Source organism: Rhododendron vialii, chromosome 10a (assembly GCF_030253575.1).
Source record: "Rhododendron vialii isolate Sample 1 chromosome 10a, ASM3025357v1".
Classification (NCBI taxonomy): Eukaryota; Viridiplantae; Streptophyta; class Magnoliopsida; order Ericales; family Ericaceae; genus Rhododendron; species Rhododendron vialii.
In genome coordinates this window covers 12410291-12432908 of record NC_080566.1, presented here as the reverse complement: position 1 = coordinate 12432908, position 22618 = coordinate 12410291, and the positions used below count along the sequence as shown (strand labels likewise).

The window sequence follows — 22618 nt, the reverse complement described above, 5'->3', positions numbered from 1 at the left end:
TCAAACGGATTGAAAATTGAAACACTTATTTTCGTAAGTATATTTTTTAATCTATAAAGGACAAAAAAATAAAAATAAAACAGTCGTATGAATATGATCAATTGAAACACTTTTTTTTTCTCAATTACTTTACAAAGCCTAGAATTAGACTTGAACCTATTATTAAAGAAAAAAAAAATTCAAACTAGAAAGAAAGAAAAAGAAAGAAAATGAAAAAAAAAATCAAACCGTAGAGAAAAGGAAAAAAAAGAAAGAAAGAAGGAAACTGTAAAGAAAGAAAAAAAGAAAAGGAAGAGAGAGAGAGGGAGAGAGAGGGAGAGAGAGGCGGGAGTAATTTCGGGAAAGAGCAGGTGGGGCCGGGTGGTGTGTGTGTCAGGGGGAAAAGCAGCTCTCTTGGTCTACTATTGCATTGAATTCGGGAGATTGACTATTCAAACCAAAACGAAAATGACTAAAAAATTAGTATATTTTAATGAGAATATAACTTGTATACTGAGGCCGATGTAGGCAGTGTTATATGTTATATATACTATCTCTTAACAGATTAATTGAAATTAATACACATTTGTTGAACCTATTCTGTTTTCTCAAATTTTCATTTAAAAAATCCAATATAGGGCGGACAACCTTGAAAATGGTATATTCCTGTGTTTCCTGCTAAGGAAGCTAATTGGTTGTTTGTATTAACCTAAGGATGAAGAGTGTGAAAGCTGACTTTTGTTAGGAGTAAAATTTACATAGAGCGGCATCACCTCCAGAGCATCTGGTGACATATACAGTTACACACATGCTTTCAATATTTTGAAAATCAAATCTTGGTGGGCTTTTTTACCTTAAAATAATAAACATTTGTTAAAATGACGTTGTAATTAATAATCGACAGGCCAATTCATGCGAACTATGCGCCTTACATATGGGGTTCTTCTAGGCCGCTTCAATTTTGTCTTCCTTTACCTGCGTAAGCCCACTCCATGTCAAATTCTACCTACATAAGTTCCGTTTTAAGTGAAGTACCCAAAATACCCCGCCTTTATTACTCCCAAAAGAGACGCACAGAAATATCCTTGCCCTCCGACGACGTTCCCGTCTCGACCCCCCCTCCCCCCACGAGTGCCTGGCCTGCATCTTCCAGTCCCTCTCCTTCGGCGACTGGAAACGGTGCTCCCTCGTCTGCCACCGGTGACTCCGGGTCAACGGACGGAGCGGCCACCGCCTCTCCCTCCATGCCCGCTCCGACTTGCTCTTCGCGGTTCCTTGCCTCGTTACCTGGTTCGACGCGGTGACGAAACTCGCTCCGAAATGCGATTGGAAGTCGACAGCGATGACGGTCTTGTGCTTATCTTGCTTCATTACTAGAACCTCACTCGTTTGAAGCTCCTCGCTCGCCGTGAGCTGACCGACGTTGGTCTGGCGGTGTTTGCTCGGATTTGTAAGGGGCTGAAGAAGCTGTCGTGTGGATCGTGCATGTTTGGGGTCAAAGGTTTTGTTTTGAGTTGATTCTGATTATTTATTTATTTTTTTTCCAGTCATTAAAAATTAGTATTAGTTTGTAAAGGACCAAAGGTTTAGTTCATTTTTGTTAGAATTAAGAGCAACTCCAATGGAGAAATAAAATACATCCTGATGAATAGTTATTTTAGATGAAAAAAGTGGTTAAAAATTAGTTGGATGTAAAATAGAACTCATTCTTCTCCAATGGTGAGATGTAAAATAGGGATGGATAATTAACTAACTTTCCCTTAGCCTTATTTTTCCCCAACTTTTTCAACCCTAATTCAATTACTACTTCCGTTAAAAAATAATTATGGCATCTGATAATCAAGGACTTTTAAAAAAAAAATTTAATTCCGCAAAAAATTTTCCTCTCGCACTACGACCTCCCTCTCCCATAATTGATACATGCTAATTTAGTTTTTTGAAGAGTGTTTGTGAAAAAGAGAGGAATTTTTTGTAGTGTAAAATCTTGTTAAAATCACACATTTATAGGTAGGGGAAAAAATAAGACCGTTGCTTTAATTTGATCCGTTATTTCAACTTTACTCTCTCTCTGAAACCAACCGATCGACCTCCCCCCCCCCTCCCTCTCTCTCTCTCTCTCTCTACGAACCAGAAACCCCCTCCCCCCGTCTCTACGAACTAGAACTCTTTCCTCTGGTTTGATCTTGAATCCCCTATGGTTCAAGCAACCCATGGTTCAAAATCGAAACCGATCCGAATCTTAAAAGTCTGGATTGGTTGGGTTTAATGAATTTTATGGATTTGTTTGATTCTCAAAATTCATAATCTGTAGGTATTGGTTTGGTTCTTGGTTTACTACAAAATTAAATTAATTTGGACCATGCTCACCCCTACGACGTTGTGTCGTGTAAACCCCTATATATGTTTATGCATATCCAATCAATAATTGATCTGTTTAGATGCCATTTTTAGCTAAACTTGGCTTAAAAACGAAAGGGCCCCACTTTAATTCTGGTTAACTATTAGAGCATCTCCAATGCACCCTCCATTCCTCTATTTCTTCATTTAAGAGGATCATTTTTGAAGGAAATACCATTCCAACCCATCCTCTATTTTCTTCTCCATTTGAGAGGATCAAGTTTGGCACTCCAAATAAGGAGGATGGAGAAAAAAATGGAGGATGTCCTCCATTTCACTATTCACCCTCACCAAATCCCATTTTGTTCATCAAATTAGTTTTGATACACTAATCCTTTATAAAATTGGTACCAATCAAAAGATATGTACAATATCTTCAAAATAAGACCCATATTGAGTATTTTTTTAATGAAGTTAGAAAAATGAAAATTTGAGTTTTGGAGGGAAAGTGGAGAAGTTTGAGATTTGGGATGAGTTTTTAAAGAAATAAAAGTAGAAATAGAGTATTGGGTTGGAGTTAGATTTCCTCCAAAATCACTTTTGCAATAAAATATTTTATTTTGATACTCTCAAATGAAGAAATGAAGGCAAAAATGGAGTATTGGATTGGAGATGCTCTTAGGGTCAAAAATGGTAGGGAAACAAGAAAACGACAAAAGCAGAAGAAGAGCAAGAAAAGAAGCAGCTTCACAAACAGAGAGAAAGAAAAATGAAAAAGCAGAAGAAGAGCAAGAAAATGAACCATTTTCTTTTCTTACACAATTATGTTGCATGCTAGGTTGATTTAGTGGATGAACCATTTTATATATATGCAGGGAAAATTAGCCATAAGTACAACAAAATAGTTTTCATTTAGGGAAGGAAGTCATCAAAATAATTTTTACTGGGTCCTTCAACTTTTTGAGTTATTGAGCCATAAGGGCAAAATGTATTTCACGGAAAAACTACCCTAGGGTAGGGTAGGGACATAGGGTACTCTAGGGTAGGGTACCCTAGGGTTTAGGCATTTTCATAAGATTTTAGGGTGCACTTTCCTATTATAGAGTTTTAGTACTTTAGACGCTTTCATAAGGTACCCTGGAGTTTAGGTACTTTCATAGGATACCCTAAGGTTTTACGCACTTTTACTAACTTTCAATTATTAGTGAACTTTCACTAATTTTGCAAAAAGTGTATTTTAGTAATTATGCAACACATTTATCCTTATGTTTGATTGCAAAATATGCTTGTCTTTAAGCTCAAAAAATATAAATATGAGAGATTTTTGGCTAATTTCCCTTTATGCATTTGTGTTTGTTGTTAGAACGGAAGCAGCAAGCATCACCAGTAACCTGTTCTTGCTCTTGTTCTGATTTTTCTTTTCGTTGTTTTCTTTCTCTTTTAACCCTAGTAGTTATCAAAGTAGTAATAGCTAGTGACCTCTAATAATTTTGTTAACCAGAATTAAAGTGGGGGCCATTCATTTTTAACCTAGGTTTAGAATGGTATCTAAAAACAAATTTCTTAATGTTTTTAATTAATTAAATCGATGACGTGTAAAATGTTGATTGGATAATATTCGTAAACATAGGGATTAATTACGCTGCACGGGTATAGAATAGTAGAATCTGGAAGTATAATTCGCACAACTCCTAAATCCTAATGGTAGCCACCTCCTCATAATTAATTAATTAGGGTCCCATTTAACTACTCCACTAAACATCTTTATCTTTTGAAGAAGAAGAGAAGAAAAAAATACTCCGAAAAACATCACAAATGCCATGCACTAACTAGCCGGTTACAATCAATGCACAACCTTCTCTCTCTCTCTCTCTCTCTCTCTCTATATATATATATATATATATATATATATATATATATATTTTTTTTTTTGTTAAAGCCACTTTACAAAGTCATATCCCAACCAAAAAAAAAGTCGTCACGGAACGGTGCTTCACGCGGAGAGAGAAAGAGAAGCTAGCACTCAAAAACGCCCAACCAACACCTCACATGGCTCCCCAATCCCCATCATTATCAGAAAATCTCTCTCTCTCTCTCTCTCTCCTTTAGGCTAAAAGTTCGCCAGTTGCTCTAAATTAACTTCTCCTTCGCTTCTAAAATTAATTATTATATTAGTAACTACTCCATGGAGTGCACCCGAAGGCCCACATTCTGGGCTGACTATTATAGCTCTGCGTCAATTAAGCCAGGGTTAACATGTGTAATGATGTTACTGATTACCCTAATTGTGTCACTGTCTACTCATTAAGCCCACATAGTACTACTATTATATGCTCATAGTAAAAAGTTTCGTTCCAGAAACTTTTTTAAAAAATAAGCAGTTTATTTTATATTTTTAAATTTAAAAATAATATAAATAAAAAATAATTTTTTAATTTTTTTGCACCGTATTAAAAATCTTATGAGATCTATTAAACAAGATTCATATTAGTAGGAAAATTATTTACGTAAATACATTATTTTTGAACTTAAAATTACTTTCTTAAAAAATAAGTACTTATTTTACGTTCCGAAACGGGGCCTTAAGCAGTATGTTATTATTGAAGTAATAATTATGTAACGCGTCAATCATGTGGGGTCCCAGTGACTTCAAAATCCTGCAGCACAAATTCATGACATGCGTCCCTTTAGGTGTCCAATTTGGTCCCACTCAAAATTGTACTCGCAAATGCGAATAAAAGATTTTCGCTAAACGTTAATTTAAATTCAGCACTTAAATTTGAATAAATTAAATAATGAGTGATTAATTAATTAGTAAGTTTGATAATCATATTTTACATAGCTCGAAGGATTAAGGCTCCGTTTCCACTAACAAAAAAAAGCACAAAAAATTTAACATATTTTACCATCTCATTTTTACTAACAAAAAACACTAAAAACGTAACAGATTTTACCAACTGGTTTTCAGTAACAATTTTTTTTTTTAACTTAATAATTTTTTCATTCACATACCCAGCAAACACTTTTTCACTACCGGAAATTAACAATTTGACATTTCTCAACAACTTATTTATTACCGAAAATACCTAAAACTTTTCGACCCCAAATAAAAATCTACCAAATGTTCACTACCGGAAACACCCCCTAAGTGCCTTCTAAATGTAGGCTTAAAAGTTGAACAAAATTATTATCATTGGCCACTCCACCGCTACAATCACTATCACCACCACCATCACTCTCACCGCCGTCGCTAATACGTACCATTACTGCCACAAACACTCTGTCAATTCTTGGCAAAATTAGAAAGGATCGATTTTTTTTTCCCCATATGGCGGTTCCTTGCTGTAACTTCAATACTTGTATTCTCTTACTACTACTTATAGTGACCAAAAAAAAGATAAAGGAGGAAACCAACTCATTTCTTTTCCGTGAAATGCGCCAAATAGAACTCATTACCAACCTGGCAACCTCCCTGCAAATATTGCTTAAAAAAAATACTCACTTTTTCAGACCCAGACATTTGAGGCATATATACCCAGTGAAGCTTTCTGCTTGTTTACAAGGCTCATCTATGTCCACTTCATTTCAGATGGTGAAATTGCTAGAAAGAGATAGTTAGCCAGCCCGAGCATTTGTTTTACTCATTCTTTCCATTTTTGTAGTTTAGGCAGAGTAAGTCAACCTTAATTGGTAAGTTCCCATTTCTTATCTGTCCATTCTGTTTCTGTTTCGTTATGAGGATTATGTACTGCCTGGATTTTGTATGTGTGAAGGTTTTAAATAGTGGTGGCGACCCTGAAACGGTAACATACTAGTTGCCGGAGTATGGAATTATACGTAGCTGAAATGGGGTTTAGCGGCCATAAATTTTGTAAAAAATTTATTTTGGTACCAAAGTAGTTAATTCATAGCTGTCAAGTATTGGTCATAGTGGACGTGAAAGGGACATGAAATAAGACACAAACCAACACGTATTAGATATCAACCTATACCTGTGCGAAATGTTGGTACCGAAAAGCCAAAAACTGATACTTAGCGGCCAATATGCTACGTGGTGACTGCTATGTAATGTTAAAATGTAACTATGTCTCTGAGAAGACAGAGATAATGGCAAAAAGCTTATTATTTCTTGAATGATGGTAATAATTTTATGTGCATGTTTTTAGTTCTTCAGGTTTATATTTCTGTTTTCGAAGAAACACTAGACAAGACAAAAATGTTTATGGGTTTTAAAACTCCTTAATTATGTATATTGGTCTCATTTGATTTGTAGACACAAGAGCTTTGTGGTTTATATTTGGTTCCGACAATGGGAAGAAAAGTGTTGCTCCGTTCAATTTGTGTTACTACATTATTGGCTCTCCTGAGTGTTTCTCTGGTGAAAGCAGAGGATCCTTACAGATACTTCACATGGACTGTCACTTACGGAACAGCTTCTCCTATGGGTGTCCCTCAACAGGTAATTAATTTTTGAAATTGCTTTTCGGTTCTCAATTATTTTTTGTAATTGTGTCACTCTCGTGCGGTTTTTCGTATTTTTTATGTTCTAGTGTTTGATTTTTGAAGGTCATACTTATAAATGGCCAATTTCCTGGTTCTAGACTTGATGTTGTCACCAATGACAACATAATCATCAATGTCATCAATAAGCTGGACGACCCTTTCCTCTTGACATGGTAAGACTCTCTCTCTCTCTCTCTCCACAGAATAATCTTTTGATTCTTGAGTAGCTTAAATTTCTGTATGGTGGTGATATGACTTGATTTGTTGAAGGTATAAGTAATAAAGCTGCTCCTCTCTCTAACAGCATAAGCTTTTAGATGAATTGGTGGTTAACAATCTAATATAATTAGTAACTAGTTTTGATTCCATGGCCGCATTTGAACTTGGAATTACCTACCAGTAATTGCCAATAGGGGCAGCTTACGTCAACTAATCCGTTGTCTAACCTCATATATTGAGTTTTTTCTGCAAATATTTAGGCTAGTTAACCGAATTACCTGAGGTTTTGCTTCGGAACGCGTAGTTGCTTACCAACTTGGAATCCTACAAGTTGCATTCCCAGCTGTTTGATGTAACTTTGAGTTCATTCCAATGTGTTACGCGACAAGAGGTAAACAGTAACGTTGATTTGGAATGCAATGCAAGATCTTAGATATATCGATAGTCTCTGTTAGTCGATTACGGTGGGTCCTGATCCTCCTGAATTCTTTATGAACAAGGCATTGACCGTAATTCTTGTGGCAAAGTTCAGCCTTCCAATACCATTAAGTTGTCCATGTAGCTTCCTTCAAATGCAAAATATCTTGATTCGTAGATTTTGAGGGAAAAAAAGGACTGTATTGTCACTAATGTGTAAGCAATATTTTTTTTCTCTCAAGTACTTAATTAATAAGTTTACTGTACCATTTGGTGAATTTCTGCTGATTTATACAGCATTCGCTGCAAAACATGGAATAACGAGGCGAATTCTTTACTTGCAGGAATGGAATTAAGCAGAGGAAGAATTCATGGCAAGATGGTGTGTTAGGGACTAATTGCCCAATTCCTCCCAACTCGAATTTCACTTACAAGTTTCAAACCAAAGATCAGATTGGAACATACACATACTTTCCCTCTACTCTAATGCACAAAGCCGCCGGAGCGTTTGGAGGGCTAAATGTCTATGCAAGATCTGTTATCGCTGTACCATACCCTACGCCTGCTGAGGACTTCACCTTACTTATTGGTGATTGGTTCAAGACCAGCCACAAGGTGAGTAATACGATTCATAACGATTATGTACCTATGTATGTACGTGCTTTTGTACTTCTGTGATCAACTATCAATGTAGACCCGTAAGGTGTGTGAATTGTTGTGCAAAAATTTCATCTTTCTTGGTCGACAAAAATAAACGACTTGTGCATATCTGAAGCTCTTGAAAAATGGCATTGCCAGGGTGCATTTGCTTAAATTCCTAGGACTAGTGTTAATCATGATCATCTTATCAATTGCGGTTTCACAAACCAAGTCTACATTTTTCTGTTGTTGTTTCTTTTCCATTTGTTTTATTTCGTCATTTAAAACTGCAATTTAATTACTTAAAGAGATGGTTCTTTTTCTTGCAATTGGAATTTTTGCTCTCTTTGATGGTAAACATTTTTTTCATTCGTCAATTTCATCGATAAAGCGATGCTAAGCTGGATCCAAACTCGTGATGAAGTTTCTTATTTTTTCCCCAATGGCATAAAGGTTCTTAGACGTTCATTTGGACTCGCGATTAAAGCTGGTGAAATTATTATGCGAATGGTCTCTCCATATTGCTAATGTGCTGTAATTAATTTGAAAGGCTACCCGAAAAACAGTCCATTGATGGAATGCACATTTCTGTCATGCTCTATAGTTTTCCATCATCTACACGATCGTTTTAAGATAACATGGCCTTCCGTCTTCAGGCATTGCAGCAATATTTGGATTCAGGGAAAGCTCTTCCTTTTCCTGATGGCGTCCTCATAAACTCACAGACTCAACCTACCTTCACCGGTGATCTAGGTCATTCTCTTACGCCTTTTTACCTTTTGAAGGACAACTGTAAATCCTGTCAGTAATGGGTTTGTTCACAATGTTTCCTTTCTTCTGCATTTTCAGGGAAAACCTACATGTTCAGGATTTCAAATATCGGCTTGTCAACATCCTTCAACTTTCGGATTCAAGGCCATATGATGAAGCTAGTTGAGGTTGAAGGATCTCATGTGGTTCAGAACACGTATGAGTCTTTAGACGTGCACGTTGGCCAATCGTTGTCTGTCCTAGTTACCTTGGATCAAGCTGCAAAGGATTACTACCTTGTTGCATCTACACGCTTTACCAAGACTGTTCTCACAGCTACGGCAGTGTTACACTACAGTAACTCTCATACCCTTGTTTCTGGACCTGTGCCGACCGGCCCAACATACCAAAAACACTGGTCCATGAAACAAGCAAGAACCCTCAGGTATACAAAACAAGAAAAACTGTAGTCACGAGCACAAACTTTTACATGGAAATCACTTGAGCTTTTCTTAGGTTGCGTTCGACAGTAGCATATTTTTTTTGAGTACCAAAAATAAATAAATAAAAGTTTTTGTGAGATAGCTGCTTTTATTGCATTAGTTAACTAAGGGAGGTCTTTGCATGCATGCCATGTATGTGGAGCTATATGAGTCTCCATTAGAGGAGTTAGATGCTTCCGAGATCACTAGATCAGAGAGTTATACAATATATTGCTGATAGTATTATGAGATCAGCAAATGTAGCCTTTGAGTCACTGACTCACTGGATAGCACAATTTGTTAAGGACTATATTCAAAAAAACTTATCTGATTTCTTCCTTCTTTGTGTTACTTGAAGGTGGAACTTGACAGCAAACGCAGCCAGGCCCAACCCTCAAGGATCATTCCATTATGGAAAAATCACTACAACAAGGACATTCGTATTCGCCAACTCAGCACCTCTAATAAACGGGAAGCAACGATATGCCATTAACAGGGTCTCCTACATCAATTCCGATACTCCTCTAAAGCTTGCTGATTACTTTAACATCCCCGGAGTCTTTAATATGGCTTCTATCCAAAGCCTTCCGTCTGAAGGCCCTGCGTTCCTCTCCACATCTGTTGTGCCTGTCTCGCTTCATGATTTCATTGAAGTAGTTTTCCAAAACAACGAAAAATCCCTGCAATCTTGGCATCTTGGTGGCTATGATTTTTGGGTTGTTGGGTAAGTTATGAATCTTTTTGCTTTTAAGGCTGTAAACAAACCAAAGCCTACTCAACTTGCTTGCGACCCTATTTAATTATCCTTTATGCCTTTAGTGAACTATTTTGTTGATGATAATTTTGCCTTTGGAAAAAACAGTTACGGATTCGGACAGTGGACAAATGCCAGTAGAAAGGCATACAATCTAGACGACGCACTTACAAGACACACTGTGCAGGTAACCCTAATAACGGTTGAAATGATGCAATTTTACCGCAATACTGTGCCTTAGCAGAACTCTGTACTTATCTTCCGAATTTACCACTCATATCGCTCTGTACTTATCTTCCGAATTTACCACTCATATCGCTTTGTAATATCCGCCTGATTTTTCCTCTCATTCTTGCATTTTTCTGCAGGTGTATCCTAACTCCTGGACAGCTATATTAGTGTCCTTGGACAACCAAGGCATGTGGAATGTGAGGTCTGCAATATGGAACCGGCACTATCTCGGGCAGCAATTCTATCTGAGAGTATACGACCCAATCCGGAGCCTTGCTAATGAATACGACATTCCTCGAAATGCTCTTCTCTGTGGCAAAGCCGTCGGACAGCACCCTTGATATGGTATATTTTTCATCATTTCTGTTCTTTATTCATGAGAGTTTGACTACAATGGAAGACTGGATAAGCGCGGTTGGGAAGAGGGGACTGGGAGGAAGCATTTTCAATGTTTGGGCTTCTTTCTTTTTGTCTTTTTACTGATTGATTATCTAATTAGGTCTATTTACTGTCACTTGTGTTGTGAAAAGTTTGTGGCCTGTGGGTTGCAGGATTTTGTCTGAGAATTCCTTAGACATCTATAGCTGAAGTGTAAACTGGTTATAATAATTGTGTACCATATATTATAAAACTGCCGTGTCTAACTGCTTTTTTTTTTTGTTGACAAACGAGGAATATTGTACCTTTACTTGCAGAAATGCTCAATTTCACTAACGCTGTTGAGGACAACCTCTGAATAGCTTTCTTGTTTTCTTGGTGAAAAATGGGTTTCTCAAAACATGGCCTTTGATTTTCACTCGTAGGCTTAATCCTTGCAACTTGTTGGATCGCGTTCCTTCCAAAAAAAAAAAGAAGCTTTTTGTTCGCGCTTCTCAAATACAATATGGGAAGATCTGCGCCCAGAACTACGATTTGTTGACTTAGTTCAAGACTGAAAGAGGGCAAACTCTCATGACCTTGACCTCCCTCGGGTGATAGGTATCATTTTACCGAGTGTAACTTTGTTTACCCCCAATTTTGGTGAAGGAAACTCGACCACTTTTGGTTTAAAACGCATTAATATAAGTTAGCATAAACAGTATAAATATAATTTAATAAATTATTTTTATCCAAGTATATTACTTGATAATAAAAAGATTATCAAACATTTATTTAAACAATCAAGCAACAACAAAAAGGGATGCCATTAAATATTTAATAGAAAATTTACTTTTTTACTAAATGAGTAAAAAGTAAAACAAGGTTTAAAATTTGATTTTAGGAATCTATGTACTGATATAATGCCTTAGGAAAATCAGAGAACCAAAATTTATCCTTAGAACAAAATTATTACTTTTAAATATTAGAATTCACTAAATAGAACATAAGCCCCTTAAGTTCAACTATAGTACCAAATACCCTAAGGCTTGCGAAATAACTAATTAAACCCTCAAGTTTAATAAAATTTATAATGAGCTTACTTGTTCGATAAAATTTATAAGAATCCCAAAGGCACCGGCCCAATACAAACCCTTTATGTGCTTAATTACTCGCATATATCAATTGTGATATGTATTTGTTATCTCCTTGAAATGTATCATGGTATGAGTTAAGTTGTTATTGAATGTATCCTTTTGTACTTGTTAGAATGAACTTAGGTTCATGGTGTAACGCCCCCAAATTTTGGGTACGTTAATAAGGCATTTATTACATAATAAAGAGAGTCTGGCTCATTATTACATCATAAATACATCATAAGTAAAGGGTACATTTATTCAACAAGGAAGGAAACTAGGGTTCCTAATACTATATATTCTGTCTGCTTTTCCATCCTAGCGAGCTCCTCGGCTCCAAAAGCCTCCAACGTATACAGTTCCCCATGTTCATCTATGAGGTCTGACACATTATACCGGCGTCACCACCAATATAATATGTCAGGGTCACCAAAAGGTAACACCGTGAGCTACAACGCTCGATAGGAAAATCCTTACCCCAACCTTATTCTTATAAACAGTAAATAACAATGTATAACAATCATACATCCACATTCGATATTCATCTACCGTTGGTGTTCGTGATTTTCTGAGTTTCTCCTACGCGACTCATCGTAGACCGTGTCACCATTTTCCACTTTTCTTTTTCCAAATCAACGTTTCCAAAATTTGTGTTTAACACACCCAACCTCGGTTCCGCCGCTCCGGGTTCCCCAGTATCCGCACCATGGTTCCGCCACTCCGGGTTCCCATTGACACACAATTGCATTAGCACCTCTCCGCGGTAACCAAGCCACACACCCTACCTCGGTTCCACCGCTCCGGGTTCCCGGGTATCCGCACAATGGTTTCGCCGCACCGGGTTCCCATTGGCACACAATTGCATTGGCTCCTCTCCGCGGATAACCAAGCCACACACTCAACATCGATTCCGCCGTTCCGGGTTCCCGAGTATTCTCACAATGGTTCCGCCGCACCGGGTTCCCATTGGCACACAATTGCATTGGCTCCGTACCGCGGATAACCAAGCCATACCTCACCATGGTTCCGCTGCTCCGGGTTCCCATGGGAACGCACACAACCTCACAATGGTTCCGCTATTCCGGGATCCCATTGGAACACACACAAAACCCACACCACACGATGAGCTACCAAGTCCGGCCACATTGTGGTTTTCGCAATCCACACGATGGGCTACTAAGTCCGGCCACACCGCGGTTTTCAAAACACATCTCATCATTATCCACACCCTAGGTGTTATGTTTCTACTTTCTCGGTTCTCGTGTCTCGTTTATATGCAAAGACTCCGCGGTAGAGCAAAAGTAAGCATGGAACATTCTAACAAGATCATCCAACTCAATACTACTTATCATGCTCAATCACCACTTAAAGCATAACGCCACATGTACGGACGCCTTTGGAGTGAAATCATTTATGCTTACTCAAAGCACAACGCCACATGTACGGACGCCCTTAGAGTGAAATCACTTATGCTTTATCACACCACAAGTAATACAAGCAACTCATATATGCATACTCATAACCATCTTAAATATTAAAAATACAAATACTTCGAGATAAGTAAGTAAGGATGCACTACATATAATTAGGAGTAGTAGATAGGGAGAATCTACCGTTCTTCTTGGTGGTAGTGACGACTACGAAAGGCAAGTCGGCTATCGGACGGAGTAACCTCCTACGGAATGCTCCCGGTAGCTTCGAAAGAGAAGGGTCTCTCTCGAAACCTAATCTTGACTAAATTACTTAAGCTTTTTGGATCGGAGGGTGGTCGGGTGGCAGTTTAGTGGCGGTCTTGGATGAGTTTTTTGAAGAACACAAGAAGAACTCAAGAACATGAATAACAAAGCAAGAACAAAGAAAATTCTAGAGAGAGAAGTTGGAGAATGGAAAGGTGTGAGTTGAAATGCTTGGAATGTGGTCCTATTTATAGGAAAATTCTTGGCTCTCTCTCCTCTCTTCAAGGCCGGCCCCCCCTCTCTCTCTCCATACCTCAAATTTTGACACTTGTCAAGCAATCTTTGAAAGATCAAGGCTTAACCCTAGGCTTGCATGACTAGATTGTACAGAGGATTGGATTTGGAAGATTTTGGAAGATTTGATGGAGAGAAATGATAAATTGTACAAGATTTGGTGCTTAAACAATAATAGAAGTACAATGGGGAGATAGATTTTGGCTATGAAGAATATACACCCAAAGATTTGAAAAGATGAAGAAAGATCATGGAAGGTACAACCAAATCTCCTTCTTTTCTTCTTCCTCTCTCTCCCTCCCCCTCTCTCTCTCTCGGCTTCCCTCTCTCTCTCTCTCTCTCTCTCTCTCTCTCCTTGTCTGTCTGTCTATCTCTCTCTCTCTCTCAAGTACATTACATATAGATACACACATATAATAACATAAAAGTACAAAAGTATAAGATTTTCAAATCCAAATACCCTATTAAAGAATTACAATTAGGCACATGCCTCAATAAACTAATAGATATAGTACTTTTAGGAAATCTAGGGCCTATATATAATATTGTATATGTACACATGCCTATATATACATAGGTACAAAAAATCAATTAAATATGAGGCCTAAGATTTTCCCATAAAAAAATAATAATATAGGTACTCAAAATCTAGGGTTTAGATACACATGTACAAATGTCCAATATTTAAATATAGTTGTGGTACCAAGTACCCCAATTAAATAAAAGGCTAGGATTCTCTCCATTAAAATAACAATAAAGTACTAGTATTAAATTAATCAACAAAGTACTAGAAAATCTAAGGTTTAGATATACCTCAATATTTTAATGTATAAAATCACATGAAAAATCCATACTTGATTATTTAAACAAAACCTTGTACCTTGTTGGAAGATTAAAGCTATTACCCAATGGGTAATAGTTTTCCTAATGGTTAATAACCAAAGGATAATAGAAGGGTGGAAGAATCCCCAATAAACAATGCATATATGTACTTTGCACATGTGTTTAAAACATATATAATACTATATCTTTGTACTTATCAAAATATTTTAATGAGAGGCCTATTGTTCAATGGACAAAGATTACCCTAACTTCTATTGACCAATAGGTAAAGGCAAAAGGTTCAAAATATTCAAAAGGTTCATCTAGTAACTAGATGAGTTTGGTTGCTCGGTTCCTCCAAGTAGTCGGTTGGAATTTAATTCGATTGGCCCCGAAGGACTAGAATCTAATTACGACGGACTACTGAAAGTAAAAATAAGTAATTCAAATAAAATTCAAATATTTAACGAAATTTTTATCTTCCAAAAATCAGGGCTGTTACACATGGAGTGGTATGCGAGTAGAAATCACCTAGACGTGGGTAAGTAACGGATAAATTGAAAAGTTGTTCAGTTCCAGATTGGAATGCCTATAGGCGGATTATGGGTTACCTATGGGTCCAGCTTGATTTGGGCTGCAACGGTTGCCTAATAGGCCTGATGTTAAAAAAAGGTTACCCAATGGGTTCAATACTGAGATGAGTTATCCGTGGGGCCCGGTGTTGATTTTGGGGTGAACCCTAGTCATTCATGGCATAGTAAGCTCTAAGATTGCTAACTTTCCCTTTGTTATGATGGTAAGTGGAAAGTGGACTGACAAGTGGTATCAGAGCAAAGGTCGCGAGTTTGACTTCCCTAGATGGCATGCTGGTTACGGGCAGGGGGTGGGGGGTATTGTTGGTCACGGGCCAGCATCTTGCCCACGCAGGTCGAAGTGTGATGCTTGGGGCATGCTACGTTTCATATGAGGAAATAAAGTTACGCCTTTACCACTACCTGTGGGTTTCGGTAAGATGGTAAGTACCTGATCCATGCTCAATAAATAACTTAGTTGTACTCACGTAGGGCTCTGGTGCAAGACAAACAAGATGAGTAACCCCATGAGACAAGTCATAACTAGAGGTTGGGGAGAAAAAGATCTTGTGGAGAAGATGTTTTAGGTTACCCTGAAAGTTAATTGGTTGTAAAAAAAGAAGGAAAAATTTCACCTAGGCACCTGACATTTCACACAAATCACACATAAACACCTGACCTTTCTTAAATTTCATATAAACACCTGAGCTTTCTAAAAACTCATCAATTCAGCACTTGACCTTTCTTAAATTTCATATAAACACCTGAGCTTTCTAAAAACGCATCAATTCAACACTTGTCGTCACCCCTCTATCTAAAACTAAATGGAATGGCAGAGGTGCTCCAAGCAAAAAAAGTTAAGTGCTCCAATTTTTAATTTGTTTGAACCAGTGTGAAGATCTTATTTTTCTAATCATTTTATCCTAAAGAACCATACTTAATTTTTTACTCTACAGTTCTTGTTAGTCAGTCCTAAGAAAGTCGTAAAATCAAATATTTCTTAGGGCTAACTAACGATAGCCTAAGAAAGTAGTAAAATCAAATTATAGTAATACTCTCCTTCCTGGGTGGATGGATCCATATCCAACTGAAGATCCATCCACCCAGGAAGGAGAGTTCGTAGAGCTATGTGTGAACTATTAGTAAAGGCTCTGTTTAACTTTAAGTATTACTATAATTTAATTCCAAAAGTTTTATCACATTCGTCAAAACTCGACTTTATTCGTCAATGTGTAAGAGCTAATTATGTTAACTTTAATATAATGTTTAAAGACTTTCGCTGCTACTCTGTTTAAAAAATTATTTTCCGTTAAATTCTTTTAAAGCTATTAAATTATTTGAAAAAGATTTAATTAATATTTTCGAAAATCGGGGCTTTACAAGTCTTCCTTGGGTGGATCCTTATTTTTGTGAACATGAATACAAATATGAATTATCATTCTAGTCACACATCAATACTAGATAGTGAGAACTTCGACCATTCGAATTCTTAGATTCAAGCAATTATAACGAGGTCAGCAAACGAGAAAATATGGAACTCATGTGTGAGAGGGTATAAGTATCCTACAAATGATTGTAGATGAGGAAACAACTTAAACTACTCCGATCACCATCTCCGATGCCACTTGTCGGCGACAAACTCTAGCTGCTTTCCAGCCACTTTTTCGGCGTTGACCAATTTCCCGACTATATTTCAGACGCCGACGACCAGTCGCCAACCAGTAGTGTTGGAGTAGATAGAAATAAGTATATTTTTGTCAAGGTGGACTAAATTCTTTTGAAAATAATTTAGTGGACCTAATAAGTTTTAAAATAAAATAATGGACAAGAGAGTAAATCTCCCTGATTTTTTTTTAGTTGGATTGGCCCGGAAAGATTATGAAAATAGTTCAACCATAGTGTTATCGTCGGTCCCGGATAGTGAGCCACCCATTCAGCATTTGCCTTGTCGTACGTGATTATGGAAACACCGACAACTTCTTCGTTTTTATCCGCCACCGACAACTTCCGTGGTTAAGTTTTTTTCCCAGAAGCGGCGGACCATGAGTTTCACATGTACTTTACTGAGAAATTTTTCGGTGCCGGGTGGGCACGGGACACGTGATGCTCGTGCCAATCTCGACCGTCCAATGAAGTGTTGAACGGCTCAGTTCTGTTCGGTAATTTTAAAGGGTGAAATGACTAAAATACCCCTTGGCAGCCGAACAAATCTGAGCCGTCCAACACTTCATTGGACGGCCGAGATTGGGCAAGGGCACCACGTGTCCCGTGCTCACCCGGCACTGAAAAATTTCTCTTCGTTACTTCTCCACAGTTGTGTACATGGTCAACAAATCCAGTGTCCAAAACGCGTACGTGGTGCCCTTGCCCAAAACGCATTTTTCTCAAAACGCGTAAATTCATTCTTATAAATGATGTTGATTACAATGTTGATTACAACAATTATTACAATATGAAAATATGTGTCAAGAGAGGGGAAAGCACTTTGTTCTAGTTCACGGGGCTTGCCACGGAGCATGGTGCTGGTACAAGCTCAAACCGCTGCTCCAGGCGGCTGGCCACCGCGTCACTGCCTTGGACCTCGGTGGTTGTGGGGTCCACCCGAGCAGGCTCGATGAGATCGTCTCTTTATCTGACTATTTGCAGCCCTTAATGGATTTTATGGCCTCTCTGGTTGGTGATGATGATAAGGATCGGGTGGTTTTAGTTGGCCATAGCTTTGGTGGCCTTGGTGTTTCTCTAGCAATGGAAAGGTTCCCTGAGAAGATCTCAGTTGCAGTTTTCATCACAGCTTATATGCCCAACTACAAACACCCTCCAGCAACTCTCATACAAGAAGTAATATTCCAAATTCTTGGTTAACCCGAAAATTATTAAATTTCCCCATGCTATATGAACAGGATAATATTGTGCCATCTTCAAAAAATCAAAATATATGTGCATATGAACAGGATAATTAACCAAAAAACTCGTCAGTCTATTCATAATAGTCAGTTTCTTAAATCGAAATCAAAATATCATAAGTTTGAGAATTAATTCCTTCGTATACTTCCACCATCAATGAGTATTTCTTGATACCATAACGAGTAGTATTAATCACTTCTTTCCTCGATCTATCGTTATGACTTTCCTGATATCCATGAATCACGTGTCTCATAATTTATGCAAATAGTTTCGTTTTTTGTTACAAGTGTAGCGCGCTACACATGTCAAACCCAATAGAAATATTACTTCTGAAATTTTCTTTATGACATTAGATTTGTATGCAAGTACAAGAAATGATATTGGCTCTAATAAGCCAGCAACACATGAATTGCCTTAGGCTGAACCCAAGTAGCATTGGTTTTTTTTTAGCAGTGAATTTAAATTTCATGCAGCCCTTTTCTTTTCTCTTCCATTTGGACTAGTGATAATTGATTACTGTTTTTTTTTTTTTTTTAGAACTAATTATTGCTGGCTTTTGTTTTGGTTAAAGTTCCTTAAGAGAACATCAATGCAGTCAGTCATGGATTGCCAATTTGCATTCGATCAAGGCCCTGCAAATCCCCCAACTTCAGTTATTTTCGGTCCAGAGTACACTGGAACAATTGTCTATCAACACTGTCAACCGAAGGTGAGTACGTAGATGGTTGATAGGGAAAAAATTATAATGTCAAAACTAAATTTGTTAGTACGAAATTTTAGTGCAGTACTTATTTCTTTTTTTGAACAGCGAAAGAAATTTTATTAATCTTTGAAAATGATTACAAAGACTAAGGGCAGCAAGGAGAAAGGTGACGAGTGCCTATCAAAAACCCAAAACTTGATTGGCAAGATGCCAACTAAGAATAAAACCCAAAGGGCCAGAGCCTATCACCTAGATAAAACAATAAAGATCAATAGGAACACAACCCAAACACCTGAAAGGCCTGAAAGCTCAAATGAAAGGACAAACCCAAACATAAAGCCCAAAGTCACCCAAAAATCGTGCAGTACCGATCTTGTACCATACACATGATACAAGTTATTTATGCACTGAAATTTTGACATTAACCGAAACAGTTTTGGTATTATCAGCTCTCGGTTGATACGATTACTTTATAAAATTTTCTTTATATTAAACCAAACGCTCCTTCCATAAGGGACAATTAAAGGATAAATTCCAAAAGACTCTCACCTTGTTCTCAGAAATATAATGCGCAATAGATGTAGGAAATTAATTAATTTTTGTAAAGTTTTCTTAACTTGAATTTAAGGGTCATCATTGGGCCGGGCCGGGCCGGCCCAGCCCTCCAAGTCGCTGCCCAAGCCCGCCCATGGGCCGGGCCAACCGGGCTTTTTCTTTTTGGCGGGCCGGGCTACCTACCATAAATTGAAGCCCAAGCCCGGCCCACGGGCTAGCCCAATTGGCGGGCCGGCGGGCCAACGGGCAGGCTTAAATTTCCTTGGGTAAAATTAAATCAAGGGAAAAAAAAAGGATTTTGTGGGATTTTGGGCTAATAGGCGGGTCCATTGGCGGGCTTTTGGGCGGGTACCACGGGGCGGGCCTACGGGCGGGCTGAGTAAAAATTCATAGGCCCGAGCCCGCCCATTACAAACTACGGGCCGGGCTAGCCCGCCCGTTTTATGGGCTCGGGCCGGGTAAAAGCCCGGCGGGCCGGGCGGGCTTCGGGCGGGTCGCGGGCCTTCGGGCTAAATGATGACCCTTACTTGAATTAGTCTAGAAGACTAGTAGAGTTCCAATCCAAGAGAACTACACATATAGACGAGACAAGGCTTCTCTCTTGTTCAGTACTCACGACGTCATCCTCAACCCCAACTTCCGTCACGATTTTATTTGGATAATTCGACCTGTTTAGTTTGTTTTTCCATGTTTAGATGCTAGCTCGATGGTAACAGCTTGATCCAATGACCATGATCACATACAAGATGTCATCAATATGCACACAAGGGCTTATAAAATGAACAAATCGTATTACCAAAATGAATATGTTGGAAGATCTGCGTACCCAAAATGAATATGTTGGGAGATCCGCATACTTGAACAACAATTGTTGTAGTCCGGATAAAAAAAAAAAACAAGTTGATACTCAAGCTTTATCCCATAAACACTATAACTAAAGCTGTTATTGTTTTGTGAAATCTTAATCTTGCACCATGAAATATTTCTCAAACTTGATCTTTTAAAATTTGATACTCAACCGAAGAAGAATTCCGGTTCAACCACAGTGTGTCTCTCTATCTTGTTAGGCTTCATAATTTTCTATTGTTAACAATCTAGCATATATTAGGAGCTATTGGACAGTTATTACTCTCTCTATCCCTTTTCAAGTGTCCACTTCGATTATTTTTAGTGGATTATATCTCTCGACGTATATTATGTTTTTAAAACTATTTTCTTATACTCCTATATAGAAATAATTGAGAGACATAAATAATTGAAAATAGCACTCAAAAATAGTAGTGAAACTAAGAGACCGTAAGTCCGTATGTATTTTTGAAAAAGTTGGAGGCAGCAAAGACTTCAAAAATAATACATGCACATGGCATATAACGTTAAATCTCATTGCCATAAAAAATTTCTATTAACTCTGGATTTCAGTTCGTGATTCATAATTTCAAAAACATTCTACGGAAAAAGAAAAAAAAAATTTACTACAGCATCTAGGCATAGTATGTTCTGTAGTTAATTTTTGGGTTGCTTGATGCAGGACGTGGAATTAGCCAAGATGTTATTAAAACCCAATGGGCTATTTGTACAAGATTTGGTCCAGGAGTCCATATTAACCGAAGCCAGATATGGGTCGGTACGTCGGGTTTATGTAGTGTGCGAGGAAGATGGAGTGATGGGAGAAGAATTTCAGCGCTGGTTGATTGAGAATAGCCCACCTAAAGCGGTCAAGTCGATGGCAAAAGCTGGGCACATGGTCATGCTTTCTAAACCCAAAGAGCTTGCGTTGTGTTTGAAGAATATTGTTGACCAGTATCATTGAGCAGATTGTTCGTTGGATATTATCTGTTACCTAGATCGTAACTTTACGCAATTTCAATTTATCAAAACAAAAACAATTTTGTTTCTATAAGCAGGTAGCTGCGGGATTTGTCGTGAGGTAAATTGTCGCACAAGATGGAGGTTATTGAAATTTGTGGCTTCAATAATTTAATGGAGGTTTATGTCATACCCTAATTGTTGACGTTGGGCACAAAGAAGATAACTCTTCCTTGATTGCCATGCATGCCTAATTAAATCAATTCTGATTGTCCCCTAGCCAGAGCCGGCTTATAGCCAAGGCGAGGGAAGCGGGCGCTTCCGGCCCCCGAAAAAAATTAAAAACGGGGGCCCCCAAATTTTTAAGATTCATATATATATATATATATATATATATATATATATATGGTCCAAAAAAAATTACGCTAGCCTCCTTTACACAAAATAGGCCAAATTGAAATTTAAGAGCCACAAAATATGCCCAAATTGTGGACTATATATACCGGTTACAGTTGCATCAGGGGAAAGAAGCTTTTCAAAGTTGAAATTGATCAAAAATTATCTTCGGTCAACCATGTCTCAAGAAAGATTAAATGGATTGGCTATGTTGTCTACCGAGAAGGAATTGAAGAAGAAGCTTGACTATGGAGACTTATCAGTGCGTTTGCAGCAAAAAGTGCGAGAAAAATAATTTTCAAATGATGGATTTTGAGGTATGGTAAATCTTTTGTATTAGTTTTTTTTTTATGACTCTTTGTAGACCACTTTTATATGAAAAATATAGAGTGGCCTCATTCAAGAGGTTCGCTTCCGGCTTCCAAAACTTATGAGCCGGCCCTGCCCCTAGCCTTCCCCTATAAATACATGTATATCATGCAAATGAAGAGCAGAGAGCAAAGAAAGGCTCCTCCACTGGTGGGGAGGTGAATGAACCGAGAGCTCCTCCTCCTGAAAGGCTCTGAGTTGCGTGTGCTAGGAAAGAGTGAGAGTGATACATTGAGTGAATGATACTCCCATGTAAAATCTTGTGTGTCTCGTATGGTGAAAACTCTTCGTCCTCCTGTGAATGTACCCGATTTTGGAAAACTAAGTAAATTCCATGCGTTTTGCGTGCGATTGTGTCTGCCCTTGAGTTTATAGGGATATTAGGGGCACTAGAGTGACTACATACACTACATTTTGAGGCACTTAGGATAAGCGAATCATTCCCTACCGATTTATCCTCCGCTCGACTGTGCCTAGCGGTTTTCATGTTAGTTCTGCGAGCCCGACATTGGGATCAACGGGATAGCCAGTTTAGGTTATAAGCTTAAGGAACAAATCATGCATGACATAGTAATAAAGTAGAAAGCTTGAGTTCCATCAAATTCGAACTTTGACATATAGAGTTGAATTAGTAAAATTTTGTTTACTGATTAAACAAAAATATCTTTTAATTTAGGTAAAAGGAAGAAAACATAAGTGGTCAAAGGAGACAAGAAA

The 22618-nt window shown here is 37.9% G+C and overlaps 2 protein-coding genes across 4 annotated transcripts; both read left to right on the top strand.

Moving 5' to 3' along the window:
- Window positions 1-5794: 5794 nt before the first annotated feature.
- LOC131303489 (L-ascorbate oxidase homolog) lies at window positions 5795-10942 on the top strand. 2 transcript variants are annotated; one of them, XM_058330379.1, is made up of 9 exons: window positions 5795-6006; window positions 6705-6775; window positions 6883-6992; window positions 7800-8070; window positions 8751-8847; window positions 8944-9289; window positions 9685-10050; window positions 10189-10267; window positions 10449-10942. In XM_058330379.1, the coding sequence occupies exons 2-9, from the start codon at window positions 6758-6760 to the stop codon at window positions 10650-10652; spliced, it is 1491 nt and encodes a 496-aa protein (XP_058186362.1). In that variant the 5' UTR covers window positions 5795-6006; window positions 6705-6757; the 3' UTR covers window positions 10653-10942. The 2 variants fall into 2 exon arrangements, with proteins under 2 accessions (XP_058186362.1, XP_058186361.1); XM_058330378.1 differs by having other exon boundaries at window positions 5797-6006; window positions 6590-6775.
- A 6575-nt stretch (window positions 10943-17517) lies between these two features.
- Window positions 17518-21326, top strand: LOC131303488 (methylesterase 10-like). 2 transcript variants are annotated; one of them, XM_058330375.1, is made up of 3 exons: window positions 17518-18006; window positions 18644-18781; window positions 20859-21326. In XM_058330375.1, exons 1-3 carry the CDS (start codon window positions 17629-17631, stop codon window positions 21138-21140), a joined length of 798 nt encoding a protein of 265 aa, XP_058186358.1. In that variant the 5' UTR covers window positions 17518-17628; the 3' UTR covers window positions 21141-21326. The 2 variants fall into 2 exon arrangements, with proteins under 2 accessions (XP_058186358.1, XP_058186360.1); XM_058330377.1 differs by lacking the exon at window positions 18644-18781 and having other exon boundaries at window positions 17606-18006.
- The last annotated feature ends 1292 nt before the right edge of the window (window positions 21327-22618 follow it).

Coding starts and splice junctions, on each gene's coding strand:
- LOC131303489 (XM_058330378.1), top strand. CDS start 6,626: ATGGGAAGAAAAGTGTTGCTCCGTTCAATTTGTGTTACTACATTATTG. Junction 9,290..9,684: donor AAACAAGCAAGAACCCTCAG/GTATACAAAACA, acceptor TGTTACTTGAAG/GTGGAACTTGACAGCAAACG. Junction 10,051..10,188: donor TATGATTTTTGGGTTGTTGG/GTAAGTTATGAA, acceptor TGGAAAAAACAG/TTACGGATTCGGACAGTGGA.
- LOC131303488 (XM_058330375.1), top strand. CDS start 17,629: ATGTGTCAAGAGAGGGGAAAGCACTTTGTTCTAGTTCACGGGGCTTGC. Junction 18,007..18,643: donor CAGCAACTCTCATACAAGAA/GTAATATTCCAA, acceptor TTTTGGTTAAAG/TTCCTTAAGAGAACATCAAT. Junction 18,782..20,858: donor ATCAACACTGTCAACCGAAG/GTGAGTACGTAG, acceptor TGCTTGATGCAG/GACGTGGAATTAGCCAAGAT.